General features: G+C 38.2%; 1 protein-coding gene across 2 annotated transcripts in view; it reads right to left on the reverse strand.

Annotated features, from left to right (window-relative positions):
• lost (methenyltetrahydrofolate synthase domain-containing protein lost) overlaps positions 1-19,800 on the reverse strand; it is a 44,588-nt gene that overhangs the window by 21,973 nt on the left and 2,815 nt on the right. For both annotated transcript variants that reach the window (XM_071689122.1, XM_071689123.1), the window contains exons 2-8: positions 19,693-19,772; positions 15,916-16,019; positions 12,626-12,739; positions 10,866-11,070; positions 8,161-8,273; positions 5,859-6,049; positions 1,735-1,930 (exon numbers count right to left, since the gene is read on the reverse strand). In XM_071689122.1, coding sequence (XP_071545223.1) covers positions 1,735-1,930; positions 5,859-6,049; positions 8,161-8,273; positions 10,866-11,070; positions 12,626-12,739; positions 15,916-16,019; positions 19,693-19,735 — 966 coding nt within the window. In that variant the 5' untranslated portion in view covers positions 19,736-19,772. The remainder of the gene's footprint in view (positions 1-1,734; positions 1,931-5,858; positions 6,050-8,160; positions 8,274-10,865; positions 11,071-12,625; positions 12,740-15,915; positions 16,020-19,692; positions 19,773-19,800) is intronic.

Genomic DNA, 19,800 nt, shown 5'->3' on the forward strand with positions numbered 1-19,800 from the left:
CAGTCATGTATAATGGACCAAAGCCAGAGACTCCTCTCCATAGCCAAGCCCCTCAGACCTTTCTATGGTGTCCTCCGACAGCTTCATTTACCTGGTTCGGCCAATGACAACACCATTTCAATTTCCTCTAACCCATGTGTACCTTACAACCTCCTGCATCTTCAAGCCCTTATGACTCAAAGTATCTTTCACCCCATCATTCCATCTTGTCCTAGGTCTTCCCCACCTCCTTGTTCCCTTTACTTCTGATATGTACATACTCTCCATCAGTCTCACCTCACTTATCTATTCCGTGTCAAAAACATTTCAGCACACTACGTTTTGCTCTATTTGCTCTAACATACTTCGCTTACTATTATTCATTCATTTATCACAATTGATCACCATTTCCCATGTCAATGAGGTAGTGCCAGGAAACAGACGAAGAATGGCCTATCCACTCATATGTATATATATGTATATATGTCCATACACGCACATATACATACATATACATGTCAACATATACATACACAGACATATACATATATACACATGTAATTTTTCATACTTGCTTGCCTTCATCCATTCCTGGCACTACCCCACCTCACAGGAAACAGCATCGCTGCCTCCTGCTTCAGCGAGGTAGCAACACGAAAAGAAACAAAAAAGGCCACATTCATTCACACTCTGTCTCTAGCTGTCATGTGTAATGAACCAAAATCACAGCTCCCTATCCATATCCTGGCCTGAAAAACCCTTCCATGGTTCACCGCTGACATTTCATATGCCCTGGTTCAGTCCACTAACAGCACATCGACCCCAGTATACCAAATTGTTCCAATTCACTCTATTCCTTCCACGTCTCTCACCCTCCTGTATGTTCAGGCCCAAATCGCTCACTACATTACTATATAGAAATAAAACCTGCTTAAGACAGATGTGTTGTGGAAAATCAGCATATGTAATCTCTTTTGTCTTCAGAACCACTGAGCAGCAATTCAAGAATCTGAAGGGATAATTCACATATGCTGTGCTTTTAATCATATCTTTCCAGAACTCCTGTATGTCTATGTCACATTTCATAAAAGGGTATCTGAACAACTGATTTTCATAAACATGCATATAACTTTTTGTATGCTAAATATAATCCCTTACAGTTCCTACATCGACAGTGTTCTTTACCAAGTCTTTATTTTTAAAATTCTTGTTTGTAGTTTCCTGTTTGAATGACACAGCTCAGTTACAGATAAACTGATGGTCTCATTTCTTCACATCCACTCTCTATCTGTCATGTATGACACATCAAAACCAGTCCTAGAAAACCAATTTCATGATCTCTAATTTCATGTAACATGGTTCAACACACTGATAGTAAGTCACCCCAAAATACCACATTGCTTTAATTTGCTCTGTCCCAAGCATGACTCTCATCTTCTGAATGTTAAGGTCAAGGCAACTCTATTTTAATAAGATCAAAAAATAATGATGTTAATCCTGCCCTTTTACACATCAATCTTGTTCCTTAAGTTCTCACAAGTAGTGCATAAAAACACATGTGGTCCCCCAGACTCTGCATCTAAACATTAATTCAGTTTGCATCTAATCAGTTATCTAAATCTGGAGCTTTCTACATTGTACCTTTGGAGAAAAAAAAAATTACACACAAATTGTGCTGAATGATCATCTCAATTGCTTGTCCTCTAAACTGCTTATTCTCTTGTCAACGAACATTTCAACTGATAGTCCTCTCACCTGGATATTCTTTTGTGCTTTGTTCTCATCACCTTCTGATGCATATCTACCTCTTCCTCGACCAGCTCCTCTACCTCTGCCACCAAAGCGTGCCCCACGGACCCCAAAGGAACCACCACGTCCACGGCCATAAGCCCTAAGTTCTTCCACAGATGGCAGATCAACTCCTTCTGCCAAGGTCACATCTTTTCCTGCACTGAAGAAAAACACCTTTGACATATATGCAGTAGTTGTCATCAAGACTTCAAAAAACAAGAAAGCAAGTTGGATGTTATTCAAGTCCTTCAAAAAACTGAGATAAACATCTTCATCCCTTGCCACATTTAACATTATCAGTGGCCACTGAGAATTAGTGCATCACTGCAACCTCTTAATTCCTTGCCATATTCATCCTTATCAGTGGTCACTGAGATCTAGCACAACATCGCAACCTCTTAATCCTTGCCCTATTCTGCCATATCACATATAACACCATTTCCACAGTTCAGAACTATCCAAGATACTAAAAACAGAAAACAAATGTAAGTCACAATCACAACTACACTGATAAAGAAAAGGCCTCCAATCTTTTTAACACAATGCTCCTCATATTCCCACACAAATTTTATATTGTAATGCTGCATAAAATCATGATTTCTGACTAAAGTTTATACAGATTTAACAATATACTATGTAAAGCATCTAACATCTTGGTCTACTATAAACTGTAGAAATAAATTTAGTATGAGTGTATCAGTAGAAAGTATAGCTAACCAAAAGCTTTTCTTTTTTCAACACATAACTGTCTTCCCCATTTTCATAATATAACAGTGGGATTGTATGAACAATAGCCCACTTTACAAGTATTCAGTCTCTCGCTGTATAGCCTACTTTGCATGTACTGTTTCTAGCTGTCAGGTGTAATAAACTAAAACCAGTGTCTATCATCCACATCCAAGTTTCACAGACTTCAATACTCTATAGTCTACCTCAACCACTTCATAGGCCTTACTACAGCTATCATAGCATGTTGCCTCACAATATATCTCACTGATTGAATTCTTTCTATTCAATGCAATGCACACCTATTGCTCCTTTGAATATTCAGCCTCTAATACTGTAACTCAATGTCTCATGTACCTCAACCTTCTATCTTCTCTGAACAAGGAATTTCCAGGAAAGAAAAATCAAAGTGGTGGCCCACGGAACTATTTCCAACGAAGATGTTTTCTTATGAGAGTCACACACTTCAATCCAATTCAAACAGAGATAACAAACATGGACATAGGAGTAAAAGAAAGTATACTGTAGCCACATGCTTTGGAGATAAAACCAGAGTAAGTAAAACTATAAGACAATAAGACAATGAGAACAAACATAAAGATTTAACATAATATCTAAATGGGTAAAGGATAACTTGATGAAGTCATCGAACGAAATTCTAAACAGAGAGAACAGGGAACAACATGGTGACATCTTACAAGAATCCATTATCGAAAAAAAAAGGAAAGTAAATAAAATGTCAAAAATCTATGAATCATCACAAATGAAGATTTGAAGTCAATATGAATGAAGGGGAATGATTAATAATCAGGAATTTACACCCTAAAAGTAACCTGATGATGAAAATGTTCAATGTATATATATAAGAAACACAAATTAATAAAGCCATGTATAACCTACATACAATGCCATGTATAAGGTGGAAGTAATTCAAATACCTTCACTACTGAAACCAAGGAACAGAAACAAATGAATTATCATGAAAGACTGAAAGAAACTGCCATATTCATTCTTGAAAGAAAATGAGAAAGATGTATGACAATCCATGCATGGTACGAGTGAGAGAAAGAATTAAAGAAAATATTCTAATCAAAACTTCATAAATAGGAAGATACAGAAATAAAATCTAAAAAATACTATAGAATAGTAAAACAAGACACCAAATGAAAATATGTGAAAACCCAGCATGAAAGACGAAGAGACTTCAAATTCTTGCCCAGTGAATTAAAAACAAGCAAGCAGTGAAACCTTTGAAAGAAGATTGAACAAATTGGTTACAAATTTTTCCGAATGAACCCAAGATAAATAATTTGTACTGCACCAGAAATGAAAAACTATTGTGAAATAAGGATACATGGGAAGCACTGTGTGTTAATCCTGCCCCTGGCCAAAAGCTTTCCATAGGTACTTAAATGTAAGTACTCCCTTATGCTCACTCACCACCACACCACACTCTAAAAATGTCATTTCTTATAAAATCAACTTCCCTCATACTACATACTGCCCTCACATATTCAACATCCAGCATATCCATGCTCTTTCCTTCTTCTGCATCCAAGACCTAAAACTCGTATCTATACAACACTATGGTTGGGAAAATTATACCTCCAAATATATACATCTTTGCCCTTAAGGACACACACCTTCCCTTCCACATACTCCCTTCTTTCCCAAAATCTTAAACCCAGAGATTTACTCTGGTCCTTCTGCTTCTATCTGCAGCTACATCCACTCCCACGTACCTAAAAGTACACCACTTCCAAGTAACTTAATTCCAACTTACTGTGACCCTCAGCCACTAGACTTCATTACCATACTTCTATTTACATCAACTTCCAAATTCCTCCTACATACCCTCCTAAACTCTACTACTAGCTTCTGGAGTCTTTTAACAGAGCTGTGTCATATACATACAACAACTGCTTTACCTCATTACTCTCCCCAACTCCAGCATACAGCAAAGCCAGTCTTCACTCCAAAGCCCTTGCAACCTTCCATACCACATCATAAGCACATTAAACAGATAGGTCAACATCACAAATCTTTGATGCACACCTCACCCTCCTCCCTTCCCCCTAAAAAAAACCCTCAATTTCCAAAAAAGAAAAAACTCATTATATTTAGCATCCTTCCATGTAAACCCTATATTTGTAGCACCTTTCACTGCACCATATGTCTTTCTTTTCATCCTACCACTCACTATCCTTTATAATTTGCCCATCTCTTACCTTTCACATGCTCCATACAACTCTCGCACATGCCAGCACAGCTTCCCTAAATATTCCCAACTCCCCTTGCTTCATTTACTCTCACCTTTTGTCATTCTACACTTCATTTCTCTTGGTGTTTCTTCACATAAGCCTCTTTTCCGAGCTCAACTTACTCTCACCACTCTTCTCATCCACAATGTTTCCTCTTTTCTGAAAACCTCTACTGATCTTCATCCTCACCTCCAGAAGTTAATAGTGTGTGTGTGTGTGTGTGTGTGTGTGAAGGTGTTGGTGGACTCCACCAATGTGAAGGTACATTACAAGTGAAAAGTCACCTTTGGCAAAGGCTGTATCAGTGGAAGTACAGTCTTGTCAAAACTTCTTACTCCAAAGGAGTCCACATTTCCCTGCTACTGGAAACAGTGCACTCTTGGGCTGCAGGAGCCTTCTGAAGCACATACTGAGTAACTTCAGGTAACTACTTTCTTTGAAAGAGGTCCTGGAGTAATCATCATTAATGAATCATATAAGTGTTACTGGACTCATCTGCTTGTAGTTACACTTCAAGTAAGAAGACATTTCAGCAAGGCTGTATCACATGCAATCGATGGAGAGTACAGTCATGTCAAGAGCCTTCTCCTCTACAAGATTATCATTTCCCTGCAATGTGGAGTGTAGCCTTGATGCTGCAAAAGCCCTATTAAGAAGAGTTCAAGGGTTGGGTTGTTCTGTAATAACAATGATAAAGATGGCAAAACAATAAATGGTACCCTGTGATATCTTTTCTAAAGTTGGCATAAAGTAATCAAAATTGGAAAAGCTTGTTTTTCATAATTGAAAATTACTGTCAGTACCAAAGATGTACTGAAACATTTTCTAGTACCTAATCTTTCCTCTTTAAACCTAGCTGACTTTCCCAATTTTGTGAGGTAGTGTAATGGCCTTAGTCACATATATCCAAAAGAAATTATGAGCTTGTTCATACACATCCAGTCTCAAGCAGTCATGTATAATGTATTGAAACCAAAGACTAACATCCACAGCCAAGCCTCTAAGGCTATTCCAAGGCTACCTGAAGTACAAAAAGCTAAGTATCCTATCACAAAAGGAGGAAAAGGTTCCAGAGTATGTGGTATTATATCCAATACATACTCATGCTCCTGGTCACGCAGCACCCTCAGAATGGGAATCTGTTGGAATTTCTCTGGAGTTAAAAGATGCCAGTAGATGCCTTCTGGCTTTGGTAGCTTGTGGTTCACTTGTATCACCTCAGATGGAGTGACAATATAATCAACTGGAACATCATGAGGGCCAAAGAGACGGTCAGGGAGTTCATCAAAAACCTAAAAATAGAGAATATTGAGTAATCTAAAGATAACAATGGCCAATGTAAATTTTCCACAAATTCCTTGTCTTCATATACAGCTATATTTACATCTTTCACAATGTATCTTCACATATCTTTCACATATCAGTATCATTATTCACCCTTATGTCTCACACTAACACATTAGGCATGGGTCGACAATGTTTATTAGTAATTTGAGAGGCTGTATGTACATGGTCCATCCCATGGAACTGGAATTGGAATCAACCCTTTCACTGCAGCATGCTTATTACCAGCATACATCTCTTTTGTGGTGGATTTTAAACATTAAGTATAAGCAACAAAACAAATAAATAATTTTTCTCTTCATACTTGTTTGCTGTTTCCAGTGCTAATGAGGTAGTGCCAGGAACAGACGAAGAAAAAGCCACATTTGTTCACATCTATTCTTTAGCTGTCATGTGTAAAGCAACAAAACCACAGCTCCCTATCCACAACCAGGCCCCACAGACCTTTCCATGGTTACCCCTGGCTGCTTTATAAGCTCTGGTTCAGCCCAGTAACAGCACATCTATTTATCTATCAATATCTCTAACACCCTCAAGGAGGTGCCCAAGGTAAAAGAGTATCCATAACTGGTGAACTACAGTGATGCTTCTTAACCTTTACTTGCTTGTCCTTAACAGGCCACTGCTACAGTCCCTTACTTCCCTTGCATGATACAATGGAGATACATGGGCAGTATTCTTTCAATCCTATCACAAGGAACATGGGAGTTATCATGAACGAGAAAACTGAATTCAAGAAACATATTTATGATAATACTATTAAGCTAAATAATGAGTGGTATGGTAATGAAAGCTTTCACAGCGTAACAGAAACCTAATGATAAAAATGCTGAGTGTGTACACACAAAGCAAAACTGAATACAGCTGCAAATTATAGTCCCTAGTCAAACAGACTGGAGAAATTTTGAAACACTTCACAATAATACTGATGGTCTGGAACACATAAACCAGCAAAAGAGGGTGAAAGAACTCAAACTTTACAGCCTAAAAAGAACAAGGTAAAGATATGTGATAATCTTTATATATCACGGCACAATAAAGGCATCAAGAATAATTTACCTTATCCAGAAACATCTATGTAACAAAAATGCAGAAATATCAAGTCTGCAATAATACCTAGAAATATGCCAAAAACAAGTAGAAAAAAGATATAGGAAGGTCCAGCAGAAAGTTGAAAGATTATTAAATGTGATGCCAGGAGAAATAAGAAACATTTAATAGAGGACTAGCTATGTGATTTAAGGTCAGTCTCTGATAGACAGTTATGTATTGTGCATGGCAGAGGCAAGATATAGTATTACTCATTGAGCAAGATTTGCAAAGAGAACCACAAGACACCCCAGCATTTTTGGAAAAATCTTAGTGTGAGTACTCACAGGTATGTCCTATTCCTCAGGGTCCATACACTTAGGGTTCTACTTCAAAAAGTTTAAGAAACACCCCATGAAATAAAAGTAAACAAAAACAGGGTGGTGAGGAGAAAGAAAAGTGGGAGACAAAACAAAGAAGTCACTGCCACTCTGACTTATGACTCTGCAAGTCTAATAGCCAAATAAATTATTACAGATCAGAGACTTGATATATAAAAAAGATAACAGCAAAGAGCTAATGAATTTCAAGCTGCCATCCTTCTCCAGTACATGTACACTGCTGTGGCTAACCAAGGCAAATAGTGGGAGAAAGGCTGGACCAGAAGAATGGTGTGACAGCCACAAACCCATCCTTTCCTGCCAGCCCCATCAACTACTAGCCATCAGCTGATGACAAAGGAGACAAAAATCTACGGTCAGGTTTCAAAGCCTACTCCACGGTTTATTTTGACTGTCTCATATGCCCTATTGCAGCCCAAAGACAGCATGTCACTCCCTACATATCACATCAATCCAGTTCATTCTATCCCATGCATGCCTCTTGTTCCCTTAAAGTTTTTAAACTCTCATACCCAAAAGCCTCCAGTGCTTCATCCTTCTAATCTATGACCTATCAATAATCATCTTTAGCTCTCTCTCTGAAAATACTTGTTGCTTCAAATAATAAATCATAAAAACTTAAAACATACCTGACAATCATGAACAGTAGTAACAACAGGAGTGAAGTCATGGACTGCTTTCACTGTCCTCATCATGGCATACTCTAAGTCAGCAAAACCTTCACCTTTACCAATTCTCCATCCTAGAAGACAACCCAAGAGTGAAGTTTACATTCGCTGTACTTAAAAGGAAAACCTACGTAAGAGTAATGTAGAATTATAAGTTCTCATTACACGTAATGACAACTTTCTTCTTAATCCACATTAAACATGTAATGCACAAATCATTCAACAACTTATGATCTTCACCACTTGAATCTTTCACTTACAATGTCAAACTTATTTGGTGAAACAACTATCTATCTATCTATCTATATCCCAAATGCCCTTTCTCTCCAACAACTCTCTCAAGGGTTTGGCTAAGGCAAAAGATTGTCCACAGCTGGTGAACTCCAGTGTGCTTATTATGCCAATGGCGGAAGGCAATTCTAGCACAGTGTTTCCTGAGGCCCCTACTTAATGTTCCTCCTGACTACTTCTACCTTAGGTGTTTAGCTCATGTTCCAACCTACTACTTACACCTAATGCTCCTACCTAATGTCCCTATCTATTACTTTTACTAATGCTTCAGCCTTATGTTCCTACGTGTTAGTGTTTGTAATCCATCAAATGAATACAAATTAGTAACAATAATTCGTCATCAATATTTTTTAAAAATATGCATATTCTACTTTATCACACAAAAGATTTGAACACTCATAACAGTAATAAAACAACTGTCCTTTAAAATACAATAGTACAACTACCTATATAATAATGTGGTTTGACTTCATAAATACAATGAGCTTAATTGCAATTCTGGATAAAAGTCTGGCCACATCTACTCATATCTTTATCTAAAACTCCAAGTACTTGACAGTGCAGAGCATACACTGACTTCTCCAATCATCTCCATTCCTGTTTAATTACAAAATTCTTCCATAATACATTTTCAACCATATTCTCCTTCATTATGTACTGTCATATACCTCAAATGTCTTCCAATCCTTTAACCTTGATCATCCTTCCTGCAAACATTCTTCCTATTCTTTAAAACACTTAAGGAGTGACGTGCTGTCAATAGGCTGAACTAAGGCATATGAAATGGTCAAAGGAAGCCAAAGTAGTCTGTGGAACCTGGTTGTGGACATGGGGCTCTTGGTTTTAGTGCATTATGCATGAAAACTAAAGAGTGAATGTGAACAAAAGAGGCTGCTTATTATGATCATTGTTCATTCTGACATATAGAACTGAGAAAGTTAGGGATGAGACCAGCAGCTAATTAGGATCTAATTCTTAATTATTTATCTATCTATAACTCTGATGCCTGTTCTAACCAGAACTCCCTCAAGAGGGTAGCCATGGCAACAGTGTCTCCACAACAAGAAAACTCCAGTGCCAATTTTTAGCCTTCAGTGCCTCACCCTTAACAGGTCACTGGCAGAGAGCAACTCTAGTGCAGTGTTTGCAGAGGCTCCTACCTAATGTTCCTACTGACTACTTCTACATATACTTCTACCAAGTGTTTCTACCTAATGCTCTGCCTTAATGTTCCTACCTACTACTTCTATCTACTGCTCCTACCATTCTGCCAAAAGGCAGGGCTAACGTATAGTGCCCACTCCAGGAAAAGCTAGAGTTATGAAGAATGAGCTGCGTGAGTTCAGTGTTGTCAAGTGTTATGCATGACAAAGAGATTGTATGATTGTGGTCAGAATGCCAGTAGTCCATATGGGGATGAGGCAAAAAGAAAAGACAGCTACCTGGGTCACACGAGTGCAACTTGACAGCCACTCAAGTGTTGACTCACTATACAGCAGTCACTAAATCCTCATGATAGCTAGGCGGGTGGTACTGATAATATATCTCCCTGGTCAGTGGCTGCCTACCAACGACTTACACTCATGATAGTTCTTAACAGTAAGAAATACATCCTGATTAGCAGCCTGTGTCTCACTGCTACTTAATTAAATCCTGATTAGCAGCTGTGTCTTACTGCTACCTTACTATCTTGCTACTTATCATCTGTCATCTGTTCCTGATGCTATCTCACTAAAGAGGAGAAATGATCACTTATTAAAAAAATCCATTCTTCACTCCTTTCTAATTTCTAGTTTCATATCTCATTCTGGTATTCTCTTTCTTGTCCAATCCATACTTTTTACATATCCCAATCTTATATAACCACACTCTCTCTCTCTCTATTACCCCATTAATCAAAATCCTAGCTTCATTCAAGAACATCAAGTACATCTCTTGGCATACTCCATCACAATTCTAAGTAAACCCACAGAAAAATTATTCAGCACCTTTACAACGTGAGACAATATGACAACCCATGAGAAATTTTGAAAAAATTCTTGGTCTCATTCTTGGTCCTCTTACATCCTACTTGAAGACACTCATACACCACTAAAACTATCTCTCTTTAGTTACTTAATTCATCATAGGTAATTTAAAATATTTTACCTCTCTTACAGATTTTAACAACTATCAAGCTAATTTGCCTCCTTCTATATCATACATACATGTAGATCTTTTGGCTATCTATCAATTTATTCTCATACCACACTCTTACATAATTTTGTGAATAAATAACATCTATTCTATAAATATTATATATATTGAAATATATATTTACAAATAAAAATAAAGCAAAAAACCAGACAGATAAACACAAAATATAAAAAACTTACCTGTGCGTGACACAGCCACTGAGCCAATAACAATTAGATCCACATTTATGTTCATTTCTAGACCCACAGGCTTTGAGAATTTCTTCATTCCTTCTGTCTGTGCCATGATTCTAAGCTTTTCTTTGCTTTCTGATGCATACCCATCCATGCGGTTAAAAAGGCCACTACGTAGACGAGGTGTGGGAACAAGCAGTACTTTCCCAGCCTTGAAGTGATGCAAAGACAATTTTAAACTTTTAGTGATTTTCCTCTCTACAATGTTGAAGAAAATGAATTTAAATATACTAAAAAAAAGAGACAAAAATGAAGGCACTAATATATTTTGAAAGAGGTAATGAAATGTCTATTCTACCATACACAACATGAAAGTACGTTCAAAATCTTTTCCTAATTTCAAAAATATACCATCATCAGAGTGCTAGTACAAAAGGCATATCAGCATTATCTGAAACAAACTACAGAATTCTGTATGCAACTTTACCTAACACAGTGATTACTTTCTTACTTAAACCAGATATGTAAATGTGTGAAAAGAACAAAGGATACCACAAGATACATATAAGAAGCATTATGTTTCCCTGAAGTATTTGAAAATAAAGAACGTCATAAGTATTTTAGCACTGAACAAACATTTCATTCTTGTACTTACTTTCAGTACATTCTCTATATCAACATCAAATTCCCAATACCTTTTTCAGTCAGTCACTTTTTCTCAATACATGAAACTCACAAGGTTTAAGATAAACTGTTCCCATTAATCTCATAAAAGTTGATCTCTCCCATTTCAGTTTCATATGTCATCTAACCTTTATCATATACATCTCTTCTTTCCATGAAAATGTAAAGGCATGTACAGAATCCTCACCAAGTAGGTTTCTGGCAATCTTTACTCACTTTAAGTGTCTTAGACCCAAAGGCAACTTTGAAATACTTGCTTTAATAATCTTCACTGTGGTTTGGTTATCATTTCAACAAAGTAGAGGGCAACGACTCTGAAATGCCATTGTTTCAAGAGTGAGCAAAGTTATAATTATCATTTCTTAAAATTAATGTGGGGAAGGAGAGAAAATTATCTCGAAGAGCAAAAATGGGTATATTTGAAGGAATAGTTATATGTTGCAAGGCATGGGGTATAGAGAGGGCTGTATGGAGGAGGGTGGATAAGTTGGAAAAGAAATGTCTGAGGACAATATGTGGTGTGAGGTGGTTTGACAGTGAGTGATGAAAGGGTATGAGAGATGTGAAAATAAAGAGTGCAGTTGAGAGAGCATAGTGAGAGATTGAGGGAGGAAAGATTGACAAAGAGGATATATGTGTCAGAAGTAGAGGGAACAAGGAGAAGTGGGAGACCAAATTGGAGGTGGAAGGGTGGAGTGAAAAAGATTTTGAGCGATTGGGGCCTGAACATACAGGAGGGTGAAAGGCGTGCAAGGAACAGAGGGAATTGGAAAATTTGTGATATACCAGGGTCGACGTGCTGTCAATGTGTATGTATATGTATACGAGTGGATGGGCCATTTTTTGTCTGTTTCCTGGCACTACCTCGCTGATGCAGGAAACAGCAATTAAGTATAATAAAAATAATATATATATACACACATTATCCCTGGGGATAGGGGAGAAAGAATACTTCCCACAGTCTAATTTTCTCAGCTAAAAGCTTACATCTCAGCAAAAAATTACTTTTACAATAATGTGAATAATCATCATATGATGCTTTAAAACGTTCAAGTTGACCAATTCCTTACATAAAACCTTACCTCCAGAGTACGGAACCTCACTTCTTCCTGAGGTTTGTCTGGGTTCACCTTAATGGTCTGTGCTGCACTGAAGTACGGGAGCTCACATACTCGAAGACCTGCCTCACCAGCACCCTGGAAGCAGAACATATCTTTTCGTTAACTACTGAAGAATCTGAAAACTCAGATTAACAACTTTACCAATCAATGAAATTATCAAACATAAGATTCTTCTTTTGCCACAATCATTTGCTCATTTAAGTACATAAAGTCTAATCTTGGTATTCAAATCTCAGGGGAACTGTCTTGACATCCGAGTTCCAAGATACTTAAACTCATCCAACTTATCACATATGTAAAGTCCTATGTAACCCATTATTATGCAATCTATTCATTTAAAATTCTTTTTTTTTCTTTTTTTTTTGCCGCAGTCTCCCGCATTTGTGAGGTAGCGCAAGGAAACAGACGAAAGAAATGGCCCAACCCACCCCCATACACATGTATATACATACGTCCACACACGCAAGTATACATACCTACACAGCTTTCCATGGTTTACCCCAGACGCTTCACATGCCCTGATTCAATCCACTGACAGCACGTCAACCCTGGTATACCACATCGATCCAATTCACTCTATACCTTGCCCTCCTTTCACCCTCCTGCATGTTCAGGCCCCGATCACACAAAATCTTTTTCACTCCATCTTTCCACCTCCAATTTGGTCTCCCACTTCTCCTCGTTCCCTCCACCTCTGACACATATATCCTCTTGGTCAATCTTTCCTCACTCATTCTCTCCATGTGCCCAAACCATTTCAAAACACCCTCTTCTGCTCTCTCAACCACGCTCTTTTTATTTCCACACATCTCTCTTACCCTTACGTTACTTACTCGATCAAACCACCTCTCACCACACATTGTCCTCAAACATCTCATTTCCAGCACATCCATCCTCCTGCGCACAACTCTATCCATAGCCCATGCCTCGCAACTATACAACATTGTTGGAACCACTATTCCTTCAAACATACCCATTTCTGCTTTCCGAGATAATGTTCTCGACTTCCACACATTCTTCAGGGCTCCCAGGATTTTCGCCCCCTCCCCCACCCTATGATCCACTTCCGCTTCCATGGTTCCATCCGCTGCCAGATCCACTCCCAGATATCTAAAACACTTTACTTCCTCCAGTTTTTCTCCATTCAAACTTACCTCCCAACTGACTTGACCCTCAACCCTACTGTACCTAATTACCTTGCTCTTATTCACATTTACTCTGAACTTTCTTCTTTCACACACTTTACCAAACTCAGTCACCAGCTTATACCACAACAAATGTGCATGAAAGAGTCCTGGTGTTACTCAGAACCTTTCTAAAGGCTCCTGCAGACAGGGGTGTGCTACTTTCAGTAGCAAAAAAATGTGGGCTCCTTTGAAGAGAGAAGTTCTTTGGTGAGACTCGACTCCCAATAATACATCCTTGCCAATGGTGAATTTTTATTCCATGTCACTTCAAGCAGGTGGAGCCCAGTAACACTTGCAGTCAGTTTGAAATGTTGATATTCACAAATATGTTGTAAATGTAATTCATACAACAAATTTGACAAATCTTAATTGAAACTGAAATTTCTATTACTGATTCATCTAATTCTTACACATTTTATATCACAACGTATGCTTGACGAAAAATTCACACTGCAATCAAATACAAATCCTAGCTGCATGGCAACCTGCAAGAACCTTACAGGATATGCAACAACACATTCTTTACATTGAGCTTGTATTCCTGTGTGCCCCTGTACATGTACCCTCTCGTGATATATGAAATTTGGGCTTTCAAACTAAAGCAATTTTTGTAGTTCCCTTAGAAACAAAGCCATCCTGTGCAGAAAGAGAGCAAAGACCTTCAAGTGCTTCACTAAGCACACTTTGTATGAACAAGCAATACAAAATAGGATCTTGTTTGGTGAAATCAGACGACTGAAGAGGCATGAGGGTGGTGAAAGAACAACAGGCTGAGCACATATATGGAATTCTCATGTCTACTATGGATTCTTGTGTCAAGTGTCCTCCCAGAATAAAACAAAAAGCTAAGACTATATCCAGTTCCAGTGCTATTGGATTAACTAGAATCAGAGACTGTTATGCAGGACAATAGAGCATTAATCAAGTATGTGGCTTGAAGATCAAATGAGCACGCCATGCCATCACCTCTTGATGCAATGCATGAAAAATTCCATCTTTGTGCTGAAATATACAGAAGAGAAGGGTGAAAGGTAAAGTAAAGGTGAAGACACCTTCATGGCAAGTCAGGGTTGGGTTGTAAGTAACTCTATGCAGCAAAGGAAAAGAAAGTTATCCGGCCCACTCTCCACAAATTTTTCAAGCTGAAGGATGCATTTGCAACTCCATGCACCAGCCAGGATGCTCCTCCCACTACCTGCATTACTGCCTCTACAATCCTCCTCACCCAGGATATAACAAACATTCCAATGCCCAGTAAGACAGAGACAAGTAAAAAAGTGGCGAGTAAGTGGCAACAGCATCAGGACAGTGTCAAGTGAAAAGACAGATGGATGGGATACACACATTACTGATGAGTAACATGGAGATGGAATATGGTTGGCACACCACCAAGAAAAGTTGCTGTGTAAATATGAATTATCAGAAAACTAACTCTAAAGATGACACTCTTCTATTTCTCCCATGGTAGCAATAACCAGAGCAAACAAAGCCAACCTATCCAGAGTTATGTTGCTACATAAAGGAAAATGCTTCAAATCTATAACTTGAAACACAATTTAATGCAATACAAGAGCACAGTGGTAAGAATGTGATAATTTCCAATGGAAACCTCTTTCTTCAATAATTGACCAGCATTCTTTCACCTCAATCACTAATATAACAGATGTCAAACATAACACAGTTAACTGTATTTGTCTATTCTCCTTCCTTATTTTTCCTTTAAAGATAATGATTACCTTATCTGGTGCAGCTGATAAAGGAATCCAAATTCTGTCTAAAACTCAAGAAAAGTATTTAACTTTTTAGAAAACAGGTATACCTAAATTTCCTATTGTTTCTTACTGTATGTCTGAAGTTGGTAACTAAAGCAAAAAGCAGGCTAGTGTGCCAATTATCATCTGTCTAATTCTCGTCTTTCAAAATACTGCAGTAAAGACATAATGAGACCAGTGGCTACATGTTCAGTATGAGAAATCCCAATTCAAATGAAGGAAATGGCTAAAGGGATACAAATAAAATATATAACTGAGATATCAACATATGCAACTAATGTTATCAACTCACCTTAAAGTTAGGGATGCGGCTTTTAACAGGACGAGGAAAATCTGCTAGGTCATGCTCTTCAATATATGACCAAACCTTTTCACGGATTATGTGTTTTGTCAAAGCTGAAAAAATAAAGCAAATATTTCTGAAACAGCTCAAATAGTAAATTTGAGTGAAACAAAAAAAATATTTAAACAATTACAAGTGGTTGTACATCAGGCATTGTAAAAATGTATCAGCTCCTTTGAGTAAAACTACAGCCTGTCACAAAGAGTAAGAGACTGTCTATGTGAGCAGTGAAATCCAATCTGGAAAGCTAAATCCTAAATCACTAAGGAAATGTTGATAAGAGATCTGAATTTGAGAAGTTTTACAGGATCCTTAATATAAGCTTAGATGCATTTAGAAATTAACAATTCTAAAGGAAAATCAGCACCACACAAAAAAGGAAAGCCAAAGAACACATCTTAACAAAAGACAATTTCAAGAGGGTCTAAGATATGATTTTATCATGTTACATAAGAACTTCCTTTAATCCTCTCATCATTCTATAAGGTTCAACAGTACTATAAAGGGAGCATATGTACCAAAGTTCAACAAGATACGTTTTAAATGTTTTGACAGCATAAAGCAAGTTGATGATGCAAATTACTCTGTTGTTCCTACACCTGTGCAGGATTGCAGTCTGACTATACATGAGAGGAATGAATGACAAGGTCTGAGCGGTAAGGGGATAAAAAGAAGAAAAAAAAGGATACTGCACTTACTAAGTCAAAGGCTTAAAAGAGGAAAGAGAAATATATCTAAAATCTTGTTCAAAAATTTGAATGACTGAAATGCAAGTACATATCATGACACAAAGCTCCCTGAAAATTCATCAGAATAAAGGGTGGATGTGTTGCAAATGAGATGTTTGAAGACAATATGTGGAGTGAGGTAGTTTGATCGAGTAAGTAATAATAGGGTAAGAGAGATGTGTGGTAATAAAACGAGTGTGGTTGAGAGAGCAGAAGAGGGTGTTTTGAAATGGTTTGGTCACATGGAGAGAATGAGTGAGGAAAGATTGACCAAGAGGATATATGTGTCAGAGTTGGAGGGAACGAGGAGAAGTGGGAGACCAAATTGGAGGTGGAAAGATGGAGTGAAAAAGATTTTGAGTGATCAGGGCCTGAACATGCAGGAGAGTGAAAGGCGTGCAAGGACTAGAGTGAATTGGAACGATGTGGTATACCCACGTGGTCGACGTGCTGTCAATGGATTGAACCAGGGCATGTGAAGCGTCTGGGGTAAACCATGAAAAGTTCTGTGGGGCCTGGATGTGGAAAGGGAGCTGTTTTTGGTGCATCATTACATGACAGCTAGAGACTGAGTGTGAACGAATGTAGCCTTTGATGTCCTTCCTAGCGCTACCTCACACACATTAGGGGGGAGGGGGTTGTTATTTCATGTGTGGCGGGGTGGCGATGGGAATGAATAAAGGCAGACAGTATGAATTATGTACATGTGTATATATGTACATGTCTGTGTGTGTATATATATGTATACGTTGAGATGTATAGGTATGTATATTTGCTTGTGTGGACGTGTATGTATATACATGTGTATGTGGGTGGGTTGGGCCATTCTTTTGTCTGTTTCCTTGCGCTACCTCACTAATGCGGGAGACAGCAACAAAGCAACAATGCAATACATATATATATATATATATATATATATTTTTTTTTTCAAACTATTCGCCATTTCCCGCGTTAGCGAGGTAGCGTTAAGAACAGAGAACTGGGCCACTGAGGGAATATCCTCACCTGGCCCCCTTCTCTGTTCCTTCTTTTGGAAAATTAAAAAAAAATTGAGAGGGGAGGATTTCCAGCCCCCCGCTCCCTCCCCTTTTAGTCGCCTTCTACGACACGCAGGGAATACGTGGGAAGTATTCTTTCTCCCCTATCCCCAGGGATATATATATATATATATATATTTTTTTTTTGCTTTGTCGCTGTCTCCCGCGTTTGCGAGGTAGCGCAAGGAAACAGACGAAAGAAATGGCCCAACCCACCCCCATACACATGTATATACATACGTCCACACACGCAAATATACATACCTACACAGCTTTCCATGGTTTACCCCAGACGCTTCACATGCCTTGATTCAATCCACTGACAGCACGTCAACCCCGGTATACCACATTGCTCCAATTCAATCTATTCCTTGCCCTCCTTTCACCCTCCTTTTTTTTTTAAACTATTCGCAATTTCCCGCATTAGCGAGGTAGCGCTAAGAACAGAGGACTGGGCCTTTTTTGGAATATCCTCACCTGGCCCCCCTCTGTTCCTTCTTTTGGAAAATTTAAAAAAAAAAAACGAGAGGGGAGGAATTCCAGCCCCCTGCTCCCTCCCCTTTTAGTCGCCTTCTACGACACGCAGGGAATACGTGGGAAGTATTCTTAAACCCCTATCCCCAGGGATATATATATATATATATATATATATATATATATATATATATTCTTTCTTTCATACTATTCGCCATTTCCCACCTCAGCGAGGTAGCGTTAAGAACAGAGGACTGGGCCTCTGAGGAAACATCCTCACCCGGCCCCCTTCTCTGTTCCTATCCCTGGGGATAGGGGAGAAAGAATACTTCCCACATATTCCCTGCGTGTCGTAGAAGGCGACTAAAAGGGGAGGGAGCGGGGGCTGGAAATCCTCCCCTCTTGTTTTTATTTTTTTTTATTTTCCAAAAGAAGGAACAGAGAAGGGGGCCAGGTGAGGATATTCCCTCAGAGGCCCAGTCCTCTGTTCTTAACTCTACCTTGCTAACACGGGAAATGGCGAATAGTTTGAAAAGAAAAACAAAAAATATATATATATGTGTGTGTGTGTGTGTGTGTGTGTATGAGTGGATGGGCCTTTCTTCGTCTGTTTCCTGGCACTAACTCGCTGATGTGGGAAACAGCAATTAAGTATAATGATAAATAATAGGGTGAGACAAAGATTACTGGAATCTGTTAAAATGATGGGCTACAATATATGTTATGACAAAATGGTTATCACAATGCAAACAAACAAGAAAAATATTCCACATGAATGTTGATAAGGAAACTGGATGGAATAACAAATAATATGAAGATGTGTTATTATGGACATAAATGACAGAGGTGATTTAGACATGCAATGGGGGGGGGGGGGGCTGAAATTAAATAAGAAAAGCGTGTGTAGATGATCAGAAAGTCTCTAATTGAAAGGAGTTGGTCAATGAATATGTATGAAAGACTGGTATCTTTACGGAGTAATATGTAGAACTAGACCAAAATCATGGTGTGTCCGAGAGCTTCTCCAAGAACTATCCCAGTAAGCAGCAGAAAATGCATAAAAAAAGGGCAGAAAACTTGTCATTCTTAGAAAAAAAAAAGTGTAAATAATTCTATGTAATACAGAAGAACCTATAAAATGTGGACTGCTAGGGACCTGGACTTTCCTGAATTTCAGAATGTTTCAAATCTATTTTAGAATGGACAAGCAGAAATGATGTGTAAAGTGTATAATTAAAATATTTGGTAACATTTCTAAAAATTTCAATAAACAAAGGAATATTGAATGCAGTACATAACTATGATATACTTATGAAATATGGCATACTTATGCAATATCCCTCTTATCAACATACAGTATCTGTATGATAAAAGACTCCTCCAATGGTACCCAAGAACTGATAGAGATGAACTTTTTATGTTAGCACTAAATACTTCCAGTTAGTCTACATGAAGACATGCAGTAAATTTCATAATCTTTTACTTACTAGGTGTGTCAGCCACTTCTATACCAGCTTTTGACGTAAACATGACCGCAGCTGCAAGGAACACTTTGCAACCTGCTCAGCTGAAGAGAAAGCAAAGACACAAAAAAA

The sequence above is a fragment of the Panulirus ornatus genome, chromosome 46, assembly GCF_036320965.1.
Source record: "Panulirus ornatus isolate Po-2019 chromosome 46, ASM3632096v1, whole genome shotgun sequence".
Taxonomy (NCBI): domain Eukaryota; kingdom Metazoa; phylum Arthropoda; class Malacostraca; order Decapoda; family Palinuridae; genus Panulirus; species Panulirus ornatus.